We start from the raw sequence: 12629 nt of genomic DNA, 5'->3' as shown, positions 1-12629 counted from the left end.
CCTCCTTTCTCCCTTTCTCATAAATGGGGACCACATTAGCTAGTTTCCAATCTCCAGGCACCTGGCCCATGGACCACGATCACTCGTACAGCCGGGCCAAGGGCACAGCAATGACCCCCACCAGCTCCCTCAACACCCATGGGTGGAGAGCATCAGGGCCCGCAGATTTAAAAACATCCAGCCCTTCCAGAAGATGAAGTAGATCCTCCGTAGTTTTTGTTATCTGTGTAATAAATTATATATTAGGCATGATCCCACTTGAAGTGCTATGGGCAGCTGGTTGACAGTGTTGAAGATGGAGCCATGTGCTACCCTTCTCCCCAGAAGAGAGAGCAGAGTTGAGCCAAATGTTGCACATTCATTAGAAAAAAAAACGCACATGCTGTACCCTGTACCCTGTTAATGAAAGGGTACAGCAGTAGCTGGGACTGTGTATAGTTCCCCAAGCATTTTGGAAGTGTTATCTCATAGCTCCTCCTAACTTGACCTGTGTTGACAAGCAGGCAAAGCCACAATTTAGCTAAGATTTAACTATTTCAGACATTTGTTTTCTATTCAGTGTTGGTACAGTAACACTATTATTACCATAACACCTATAAGCAACAGCCATGGAGTAGGAGAAGGCAGCCAACCCATGACATGTGTGCCACAACTGACATGGACAACCTCTATGTGAGTCACAAAGCAGACCTGGGAGAGAACAGGGAGACACAGCAACAGATAGAGCAGGAAACAGAACAACAGAGCAGGCAGGGGGCAAAAAGCAAAGCAAATAAATCATGCAGAGGAAAGGGATCAGACTGGCACTTTGGAGTGGGTGTGGGGCTTATTTTGTGGCACACCTGCCAAAAAGGTTGGTCACCAGTTAACAAGGACACCATAGTGGTCAGCTCTGTACAGAAATCTGCCACAGTAATCTGCAAATGCAAACTAGAGCTGTCCTTCATAAGCTCTTCCTTTGGGACCTCATGATATGGGTGTCCCAGAGTGCTACTTTTCCATATCATGGCTGATATCAATATCCTCAGAAATTTGGGCATGGTGACCACGGTCTTCAGACACAACAGGCATTTAGTTAAGTTTACTATTTCAACATGGGATGAGATGCTTTTCCTGAGAATTCACACAACACTGAGCAAAACGTCTACAGATTTTTTAATTTCTTTGCTTTGTGTCTGTGCTTAAGTTCCTGATTTTCTCTTTTACAGGTTTACATGCCCCTGCAGGCATAACTTCCAAAACTGTCTATTTAATCTGCCATTTGGCAGTTACTTTAGCCTGCTCTGATATCCCAAGGAGGCATAATCCAGTTTCTTTCTTATGCTGAAAACAATGGAGGGGGAAATATGCAACCTTTGTGCCCGTCTCTTGTCTAGTATGAGAAACATCTATAAATGAAAGGGGTCAGGACTTCCCACATCTATATTTTCCACTTAGTATTGAATTTCAAAGCTAGGGTTGATTTTGTCAGCACTCAGGTCAGTGGAATGCAAGCAGGGACCAGACATCCCAGAACTCACAGAACAGACCTAGAAGACAGAAGGAGGTCTGAACTGTGGTCTGTTTACCATAGCTAGATCCAGAGTAACTTTGCAGAAGTCAGTGGGGCAACCTCTGATTTACACTGTATAAATAAGATAAGAATCAGCATGGAGACTTTATCCTTATTATGAGGGAAAGCAGAGAGCGGTATTTAAATGTCCTGTATTATATGGGGGTGCAGATGCTCAAATCCTGTGGGGTTTTTGCTAGACAGTTACCTCCAAAACCCATCAGTACAATAAGCTTAAGAAGGGGATCCTCCCACTTGTACTTATTTAAATCTCTGGTGCTAATTTTATGCTCAAAAGATCAGGTCACACTAATTAAAGGTGAGCACCTAATTGAGGCACCCTAATAAAAGCACTGACAGCCATAACTTCCATTTACTTTAGCAGAAACTGGGGGTGCTCCTAAGCAGAATCTATTTTAGATAAATCTTTTGTGTTATGCTGAGCTTTGTGACAGCTGACAGCTTAAATTTACAAAGTAAGTCAATAGCACAAGTATCATTGAACGAAACTGTAAATTTATTGGAATGTTGCATTCTGTTACCTTGGGGGAGTGGCCAGTGACCATCAACCAAGAGCCCCTTCATCCTGGAGAGCCTCAAAAGAATTAAAAAGATTTAAGGCCAGCCCCAGTAGGGGGAGGCAAGGATACATCATTAGAGGGGCAACTCTCAGAAGCACAGTGTCTAATTGAGTTATAGTACATCTGACTTCCTTCTTTACTAAGGACCCTTTGTGCTCCTCCCTTACTACAAGATAGCTGTTACTTACTGGATCTGGCCAGCTGGAAATTCCTCCATGGTATGGGAATTTCTGGATAGCATAGAGTCACTGCAGGGGTGGGCAGGACCTGGAGAAGGGCCTAGAAGGGGGGATCCACCTGCGGCTGCTACTGTCCCCGGCTAATCCCAGCACCCTGTGCAGCTTCTCCCTCAAGCTACTCCCTCAAGAGTGGGATGGGAGTAGCCCTGGAACTCCTCCCACCTCTGGTTCAGACAGGGACAGCAGCAGTGGTGGATTGATTCCTCCCTTCCCCTTCCTACACTGATTCCCTGCCTGGCTTCCTAGATGTTCCTGCCAATCTGGAGGCTTAAGCTGTGAGGAGTGGCTCAGCCAGGCATAGTGGTGGTGGCTGAGTCCCCACCTTCCTGCACCTGCTTCCTGTCTGGTCCACTCAGCTGTTCTCTGCCAGCCGGGCAAAGGGGGACCTCACTGTGCTATATAGTGGAAGGAAGGTTGCTACTGCACCATCACTTTCTCTCACCCCAGATCCACCTTCAAAGCATAAAGGACATGGCCAGAGCATTTCTACTGGATCCATAGGCAGGCAGTTATCATTTAGAGAAGATCTGTGCTGTTCTGTTATACCAGTTGATAGAAGAAATCTCTGATGCCTGAAGGCCACATTTACTGACCTCCTGGACTTCCACATTGAGCACCATCCAATTGGTTGTCATTTTTGGCACTTACACACAGGTTGTGATCCTATTTCATTTGCATTGTGCACATGGCTGCCGATCATGTGCAGTAGGATGCACTCCAGCAGAGTGGGCACGCAGCTCTTTACATGCATATGTGAGTGTAAGTCCTGAAATTGTGGTCAGACAAAAACCAAGGGGATGAAGACAATGTTTTGATCCAATAATCTAGTGAGTAGAGTGCCTGTCCAGGAAGCAGGCAACTTAGGTTTTAGGCTCCCCTCACCCAAAGGAATCTATATCCTTTCAACTTCCTAGCTCAGTACTCTATCAACTAGGCCTTATTAGGCATTTTTCAGGCCCCTCTCCAGCCCTCTAATATTTACTTGATGAAGAGAAGTGGGAGATTTTTTGCCCTAGACAGATCAAGGGTCTAGGTTCAAATGCATGGCCCCCTCCTTCCCACTACAGTAGCTCTCTCAGTGACCCACATACCTCCTAGCTTGTTCTCTTCTTCCTGGCACCACATACCTCCTTCTGTTTCCTGTCCAATGGGCAAGTATGAAGGGGTAAGCTAGAGATGTGATCAGATAATGCATGGTGACTTGAACACTGTGCTGGGAAGTCAGAGAGATACATAGGTTCAAATTCCCTCTGTGCAAGTGGGACCTAGAACCCAGGTGAGTACACCCCCCACACCCCCCACTCAACTACTGGGCCAAAAGAAGAGAGGGATCTCCTTCTCTGGCATCCAGTACCCCCCGTCACAGATTTTTGCCTGGCTACTACTCTGGAACTTGCACTTGTCTGGCCAGAGTGTAACCAACTGCATACGCTCTGTCGCCATGTTATATATCCATACTGCTCATGCAATAGGATCACAAACTGTGTGCAAGTGCCAAAAATGGAATTTAAGTGGCTGTGCAACTGCCATTCAAGTACAGAAAATGAAATAGGATTCTGCCCAAGCTGTTGAATTTTTATGCATTTTCTTCCCTACTCTGCGCCTTTACAGGCCAGGCACAACCTAGATCTTAAAATATAAAAACGTAACAAGCTTGTTTTATAGGGGTAATTACTGCCTTCATCAGAACATCTCAAAGTAAGTTACGCAAGGAACTGCAGCCATAAGCCAGACATTTTCACTTACCTTACCTGGCTACCAGCATGCAGAGTTAACTTCTTTGCCCATATGTTTTTGGTTTTAAATAGCTATTTCCCCCCACATCCGATGCCTCTCCCAAGCTGGAATGCAGAGCATTCTATAAAAAGCCAAATGTGCGTTATGATTCTGGTGACTGAGTCACTTCACTTTTTAGGTCAGAACTTGTCTTTTAGGGCGTGTTGGTAAAGTGTCTTGCAAAATGGAATTCTGATCTTGATTGCAGAACTGGACACTGCTATAATACTACTAATAAGCATCAACTGCTTTGAGCTTAACTTTCTTTCTGGGAAACTGCCTTTCTGTTAGTGCTAGATGGATCCTGCCCTAACGTGAGAAATGCTGAAGCATGCCAAAAGGAAGAGCAGTTGAGTCCAGGGACTGGACAACTGCAGTAATTCTGCCCAATAGTGAGGCAAATATATTGAAATGCTAAGAGTCCAGGGACCCAGGCAGGAGGGGGCAGGTAAAGCAGCTGGCTCCAGCACGGGGCTTCCCCCAGTGCAAGTGTGGGAGCTGCAGGCATGCAGCCTGGAGACCCCGTGATAGAGGTGGGCCAAGCAGGTTGAGCTCCTTGCCGATGCGTGCAGCGCTGGCAAGGGCCGCGCCCTGCTAGGTGCCAGCACCTGCCCAGGCACAAGTACCCCAAGCACCCCCACCTGCTGTTGCTATTGGCAGTGGGGGCTGCGTGCCATGTGGGGGAGTGTGTGGGGTGTCCCCACAGCCACCACCCTCCCTCACACCCAAACCCTGCCCAGCCGAGCTCCATGCTCCCATCACCCTCCTGGGTGCAGGCTCCGCGTTGCTCTCCGTGCTTCCACCCAGCTGCAGTTCCACTGCTCCTGCCCCTGCCCCCACCGCTTCCCTACCTATTGCCTAAAATGAGTTGGATACCTGGGAAGGCAAGCAGGTTGCTATGGGGGCAGCTGCAGCAGGGGCAGCAGTAGCCCCTCCCGGAAACTGCTGCTGGCTGGGTCAGGCCCTTCCACCCATGAGGGTGGGAGTGAGGCTTAATAGGATATGTTGGGGAGGGTGCATGGGCACCCCACTCGCACTCTCATGGGTGGAATGGCTGGGTGGGGTACAATTCATTGGTGGACCGGATGAAAGTGCCTGGCAGGCCAGATGCGACCTGCAGGCCGTATTTTGCCCACCCATGCTCTAGAGCCCTGAGCTGTATATATACTTATACATATACTTACATATATACATATGCATATACTTTTAAAAAATAATAGCAGAGGGCTAAACTCAGTGTTGTGTCCACACCATCTTATGCTGGCAGAAATCCCATGTACAGTCCCATTGACACTGGTAGGATGGAAAGTGACTACAAACTCCCTTCTGTGGGATTGTTGCCAAGGGCCAACCAAACCCAGAACTTGTCCGGTAACTTGCAGGTGTTGGCTGGGAAGGGACAGAATGTGCAGAATCAGCGCCGTCTTCTCACTTCCTGCTAGTTGCGATGGTTTCTAAATTTTTTGCCTCCCTGAAAAATATCACAAGTAAGGTCCAGAGGTGACAAAGTTTAGAGTGAAATCTTCCTTGCAGTACCAGGGGTCAGACTGGTGCAGGATGGTATTGTTTCCAATTCACTGATCCAGCTTCAGCAGATCTAGCCCAATAGTGTTTTCAGACAGCTGGATTGATGGATTCATGCGCATCCCAGGACATTAACATGCTACTTCCACTCCCCTGGTAGCTCTTAAGTTGATTGCCTCCTTTATATTTTCTTAGCTTCCCTTCTCAAGCATTTGAAACATGCCAACATTGTGGTCCTGCATGACATTTTCCAGACAACAGAGACTCTGACATTTGTCTTTGAATATATGGTGAGTTGTTCTTTCTCTAGCCTGTCACAAAAAATTAGGTAGAGACTTGGGGATCAATTTTGTTAATTGTTTTAGCATTATAAAGCTTTTATAATGGAGGAAGGTGTCATGAACAATTTCATTACAGTGACTGGTACTGGTATGGGTTTTTCTCTGAATCTCCTGGCTTCCGCTCTATAGCTTTGTTCCTCCCACTTTTCTCTCCCCTTGGTGACAGTCAGGACAGTCAGCCTTATCTATATTACTCTGGCAAAAATTGATTTCCTTCACTGCTATCATCACAATTTGATGAGAAACCTGTTGTTGAGCCATAAATTCCTCTTATTGCTGGTCCTTCTAATGTCAGCCTATGTGAGTAAAAAAATCAATCCATCAAACAAGCAAGCAGGAAAATAAATGAAAATATGGTTTTCTTCTGCAATTTTCTGAAAAAGTTTGAAATCCAAAAATTTTTAATTTTGGCACCTAATGGCTCAACATTCTGAGCAACTGGGATGAGTCAGCAAGCAGACAAGAGCCCAGATTTAGCTTAATACTTAATACAGGCGCACGTGCCGAAATTTAAGCATGTTTAAAGAGCTGCATGGATCAAGGCTAGTAGTATATAGGCTCACTGCCCTTCAATGCAAATGTGACAGGTGGGTGGAACCAGAAGTCCCACCCCCTTTGCCCCGCACGCCCCCTTTCCCCATATATGGGGAGTGACGTCACTAGCCCCACCCCGGCCCCAGTTGCGTGGTGCTTGATGTCACCAGCCTCGCCCCCTGACCCAAGTCATGTCATGCATGGCCTCACCAATCCTGCCCCCACCCCAGTCACGTGGTATGTGACATCACCAACCCCGCCCCAGTCATGTGGTGTGTGACATCAGCAACTCTGTTCCCACCCCCAGTCACATGGTGTGTGATGCCACCACCACATGGTCCATGACGTCAGAAGAACAGCCAGTGCAGACCGCCAAAACCCAGCCCCTCATGCTGGAAGACCCGCCCTAGATCACATGGTACAGTTATGACCTATCAGGTCCCAAACTGTTCTACCCCCAGGTAGTTCTGTGGGGTGGCAGTAGGGGTGGTGTGACCCCTCTAACAACCTGCCCCCACCACCCCTGACCAATTGGCGGGGATTTCAGAGGCCTCAGGCCTCCCAAGAACTATGCTGAACCAATTGGAGCGAGTAGAGGGGGTGGGATTTAGGCTGCAAGCCCACCAGGTCTATCTGCTTTCCCAAGCAATCCCTCTGTTTGTCTGAGACCGTGCTCAGACATGGGGGGCAGACATGGAGGAGATTCAGGAGCATGAGATGGATGCCAAGTCTACGAAACAAGAGCAGGGACTGTGACAGAACTTGAGCAGTCCGTATCAGAACCGCCTATGGAGAATGTGGATGTGGATGACTCTGTCTCAAGGGACTCTGCTGAGGTAACTAATTTAGATGATTTTTGTGGGGGTGATTTTCTTGTAACTGTCTGGGCTTGTGTTAATAACAATGTTTTTGCAGGTAGATGACGCCTTCATAGAGAGCTTTCAAAACATGCACAATAGCACCCCACCGAAAGTAAAGGTATTTTGCATGAACTGTTTTTGTTCATGTCCAGAAGAGCAGTTTGAGACCAAAGACTGATGCAACATTTTTGTCCAAAGACAAAATAAACTCACTAGGGGGGACCAGAAGGGCTTGGGAGAGACCTTGTTTCCCCTAGCGCCCCCTGGACAAAGGAATAACGGCCACAAGTTGTTGGTTTAGATTAGACTTCTGTAAGAACTACTTCACAGTTAGGGCGGCTAGGATCTGGAACCAACTTCCAAGGGAAGTGGTGCTGGCTCCTACCCTGGGGGTCTTTAAGAGGATGCTTGATGCCTACCTAGCTGGGATCATTTGAGCCCAGTTTTTTTTTTCTCCTGCCCAGGCAGGGGGTGGGACTTGAAAATCTACAAGGTCCCTTCCGACCCTACTTCTATGATTCTATGAGTGACCATTAACCCTGGATTTGAGCCTGTGGAGATTACCGAGCAGGGCTATGAGCCCATGGAAATTACAGAGCAGGGGTGTACTTGGGGGCTATTTTCAAATAAAAAAGTATCCCACCCCCCTGTTAAGAAGGTTTCTTGCATGACCTGGTTTTGAACAACTGTTCAAGACAAGGCTGAAGACCTCATTAATGTTGTATTTCTTACCTGCTTAATAAACCTTGTTTTACCATGGTTTAAATTTGTCCTCAAGCATTTGAATGCACCACACAGGTGTTAGCATGGGGTGGGTGTGGGGCAGCGGTTACCAGACATGTCTACACAGGAGGCTATGTTAAAGGAAGTTTATTACTCTCCTGGTGAAGCTGGCAGTTTTGGCAGGGTGAACACGCTTTTTGAAGCTGCCAAAAGGCAGAATAAGGTTCTGAACAGAAACAGGTTGGCTGCCTGGCTTTCTGATCAGGACACTTACACCCTACACAAACCAGTGAGAAGATGTTTTAAAAAAAACAAGACTGTTGTTTCAGATACTGATGTGCAACAGCAGGCAAATTTGGTGGATATGCAGCAGTTTTCCAAGCACAATCGTGGGGTTAAGTTAATCTTAACAGCGATAGACATATTGTCAAAGTATGCCTGGGCCATGGGGCTAAAAGACAAGTCAGGCAGTGAAATAGGTCAGGCCTTTAAAACCGTTTTTACAGAGGGCCACGTACCTTGAAAATTACAGACTGATCGAGGGAAAGAATTTTTAAATAAGTCTTTAAGCAAACTGTTAAAACAGTATAATATTCACCATTTTGTGACAAACAGTGAAGTGAAAGCGGCAGTGGTAGAGAGGTTTAACAGAACATTAAAATCAAAGATGTGGAGGTATTTTACAGCCTGCAACACCTTTCGTTACATTGATGTGTTACCAGAGTTTATAAAGAGCTACAACCACAGTTTTCACACAACTATCTGCGCCAGGCCTGTTGACATGAACTTCTCAAACTCTCCACAGGTGTGGAAAACCATGTACAGGGACTATTTCAAAATAAAACCAGCAGCACCCGTATTTAGAAAAGGAGACCATGTGAGGGTGTCTAGGACCAAAGTGAGGTTTGAAAAAGGTTATGAACAAACATTCACTGTGGAGATTTTCATAGTGGATGAAGTCCTTAGACACATGCAGATGCCTGTATAACGCCTAAAAGATTATGAAGACGAACCTATTGAGGGTTCTTTTTACCCTAAAGAGCTACAAAAAGTGAACCCCAAACAGGACAGAGTTTACAGGGTTGAAAAAGTTCTGGCAATGAAAGGAAAAGGAAGAAAGAAGTGGTTCTTGGTGAAATGATTGGGGTGGCCAGCTAAATTTAACATCTGGGTGGAAGCCTCCCAAGTTTGTAACTGTGACAGGTGCACCACTTTGGAGTCCGTCTATAGGTGACCCCGCCCACCTGTTATGGGCCAACCGCCCGCCTTCTCGCCTGCCATGCCTTGTTAATTGATTAATTAGATGTTAATTAAGCGGGAGGCTGCCCTTTTACTGCCCCAATGCAAGGGGGCGCTATCTGCAGCTCCTTTCCTCCTCTACACTGCAGCCCAAGCCTCGCAGATGGTACTCACATCGTTTGGCCTGGGCCTTATTCTACTGTGGCCCCCTTGTCCTCCTTGGGCTCTCTGCGGCCCTGTCTCGCTCCGCGCCCCCACTGGTGCTCGGGCTGTCTGTAGCCCTGTCTCACTCTGTGCCCCACTGGGTGTTCGTCAATGCTGCCCCCTTTCTGGGGCTTCTCACTGCCCCCCCTCTCTGGCGACTCTCGCTGCCCCCCCCCCCCGGGGCTGAGGGTCTCCACATTGCCGTGGGTCCCCTATGAGGCCTCCTCCAACCCCTGATAGCCTCACCCAAACCCCTGGTTCTAAACAGCAAACACAAAACACAAGCCCCTGGACTATAACATAAAATCTAAGCCACCAGGTTAAAACATCATTCAGTCCCTACCAGGAAGTTCTCCATCCCATAACAGCAATCAGGAGCTGCTCATGCAGTCAGGCTTCTACCCCTTGCTTGGTCCGGCAGAGCTCCTTCTTCCTTGGCTGCTAGCAGGGAACTGCCAGCCTGGCCTAAGCTCTGGGCTTTAAATGTGAGCCAGGCCCTGCCCCTTCCGGTCAGCTGACCGCTGGCAGGTGTGGGTCACCAGCTAACTCTGGTTGCCCTGGCAACCAGCAGCTGGGGCTCCTCACTCACTGCTAGGGCTCTTCCCTAGCAGTTTCCCCTCTTTAAAAGGAGCAGGGCACCTAAGTGCTCTGCAACACACCTCCCCACCTTAAGACTCGAACTCACCAGGACGAGTCTCCACATTTTCAGGTACCGCCGCCGTTCTGGACTTCTCTCAGCCCTTCTTCGGTTGCCCAACAACTCAGGAATGGGAGGCAGAGGTTTCCAGGCGCCTCCTACTCGCCTTTTCCCCAAGGTCGCACCATGTGGAATTTGTTGGGAGTCATCCTGCCACAGGTACTCCCCCCCCACATTAGCCAGCCATGGTAGGGTCTCACTTAGGCCTGTACGGCCCCGGGCTTGGCGTATCCTTCCAGCCAAGATGGCAAACGCCATATCGTAGCCATGGGGGTCCACCTCTCCGACACCCCTCTATCTTTTTCTCCTCTCCCTTTATAAGGCCTTGACCTTCCTCTTCCTGTCACCTGATGGGCTGGCTATGACTAGAAAGGTCTGTACTTAGGGGGGTCATCCTGCCTCCTAGTGACAGGATTAGGGTTCCCCACTAGATAAGCTCTCTGTAATATAAATGAAATGATACAATAAGTAAGTCCTCTGTATTAAAAATTAAATAATACAGTAAGGAAAATAGTGTATGTATAAAGTAAAATATAACTGTTTTAAAACAGAGTCATGACTAAAAGATAACTCCACCCTTTTAGTCTTAAAATATGTAGAGATCTGGACACACAAGTCAGCTTTTTTGTGGTCTGGTTCATCTTTACAACACACCCCTGGTTCTTGGAAAATTCACAGCCCCTCCCATAGCATAAAAGCCCTGTAAGAATATATATTTTAATCTGTCTTTATTTCCGTCAAAAACCTTTACAATATTTACGGGTTTATTTTGTTAAACCTCCTAAAAGGGTTTTTTAAATCATTTCTAGGGACCATTAAGCCTTATTGGCTTTATCTTTACAAAAGACCTTTTGGTAAAAGATAACTCCTTTACTCTTAAAATATGCAGAGCTCTGAACACACTGGTCATCTTTTTTGTGGTCTGGTTTGTCTTTATAGCACACCACCACCACCATATCCCCATACCATACAAAAGCTGTGAGAATATATATTTTTAAATTCAGTCTTTATTTCCATCAAAAACTTTTACAATATTTACTAGTTTATTTTGTTACCCCTTCTCATAAGAAAGGTTTTTTTATCATTTCTAGTGACCATTAATCTCATTGGTTTTATCTTTACAAAAAACCCTATATTTATCTGATTAGAGATCCAAGACACTCAAGCAAATGCTAATCTACATTAGATGTAGAAAACTGTTGATGTGTTTCACAACCCCACACCCCCAGCCTCCCACCAAGATCAGCAAAATATATAAACCCTTCCATTTTAAACTGTTTTTGCTAAACCCTTCTCTTAAACAGGGTTTTATAATCTCTAGTACCAATTAAGCATTCAGTATGGGGTATGAGTGTTTTATCTTCCTTAGTGATCAAAAGATGAAGGGCAGCATTAGGATCTTCCTCAGAATGCATAGCATTTAGAAGCTCTCTAACCTGAATTAAATGTTTCCCAGTAATTCTGAGAATGTTCCTGGCAAACCCAATGGCTATACCAGCATTCAAAATGCTATCAAGACATATTTCCTGGCAAAGTTTCTGAATTGTCTGATTTATGTCTTCATCTAACCAAGTAACACAGTTGTGTACTTCTTTATCCCCTTGATCATATGTGCACCCCCAGCATTGATCAAAAAGTCTCTTCCTCAAACAGTATTTCATTATGCCATAAAAGGAAATGTGCACAAGAGACTTCATGAAGATTTTACGTTCTTGATTTGAAACAGGACCTGATGATTCAATGCCTAATTGTCTTCTGAACTCTTCAGCCTCATTTGATCTCTGTTCTCTGCAGAAGCATACGTTTCCTTCTGGCGTACTGGTGAGTAGGCTGTCTGGGGTCATTAAAAAGGCTTCATCTAACTGCAAAGGACTACAAATAAAGGACTTAGTTAGCTACTGTTTAATCAGTCCTTAGCTACTTCCAAACACACATGTACTATGAAGTGAACCCACACCACTACCCTCACAATCCAGCTTCAGCAGATCCAGTGCCCCCACAACCATGCCCCAAGTCTTTTACCGGTCTCTCCTCTGTGATGACCTGTACTTCACATGCAGGCTCTGGCACAAAGATACCATCTTCTAAATTCTCAGCATCTGCTTCGGGGGCCTGGGCCTCCTCCATTTGCCTGTTCATTGGGTCTTCCTGAACAGGTTCAGGCATCTCAAAGAGTCTTTGGGCTAGGAGCCTGGCCTCCTCCTCAAAACGATTTCTATGGTAATGCTTTCTATGAGGCTGTCTTGGGGTTGTGGTGAGTGGGCCTACAGGCACTGTGAAAGAATCCATATCTGCCCCTGCTTGCCTTAGCATGGTCTCAGATAAACAGAGGGGTCGTTTGGGAAAGCAGACAGATCTG

The 12629-nt window shown here is 46.5% G+C and overlaps 1 protein-coding gene across 1 annotated transcript in view; it reads left to right on the top strand.

Moving 5' to 3' along the window:
- Nucleotides 1-12629, top strand: part of CDK15 (cyclin dependent kinase 15) — a 98484-nt gene that overhangs the window by 5870 nt on the left and 79985 nt on the right. The window contains exon 5 of the mRNA XM_019523512.1: nt 5868-5962. Within this exon, the coding sequence (XP_019379057.1) occupies nt 5868-5962 (95 nt within the window). The remainder of the gene's footprint in view (nt 1-5867; nt 5963-12629) is intronic.

Source organism: Gavialis gangeticus, unplaced genomic scaffold (assembly GCF_001723915.1).
Source record: "Gavialis gangeticus isolate Ggan-Ray unplaced genomic scaffold, GavGan_comp1, whole genome shotgun sequence".
Taxonomy (NCBI): domain Eukaryota; kingdom Metazoa; phylum Chordata; order Crocodylia; family Gavialidae; genus Gavialis; species Gavialis gangeticus.
The sequence above is the reverse complement of the archived record's forward strand: the minus strand, read 5'-3'. Positions and strand labels throughout refer to the sequence as shown.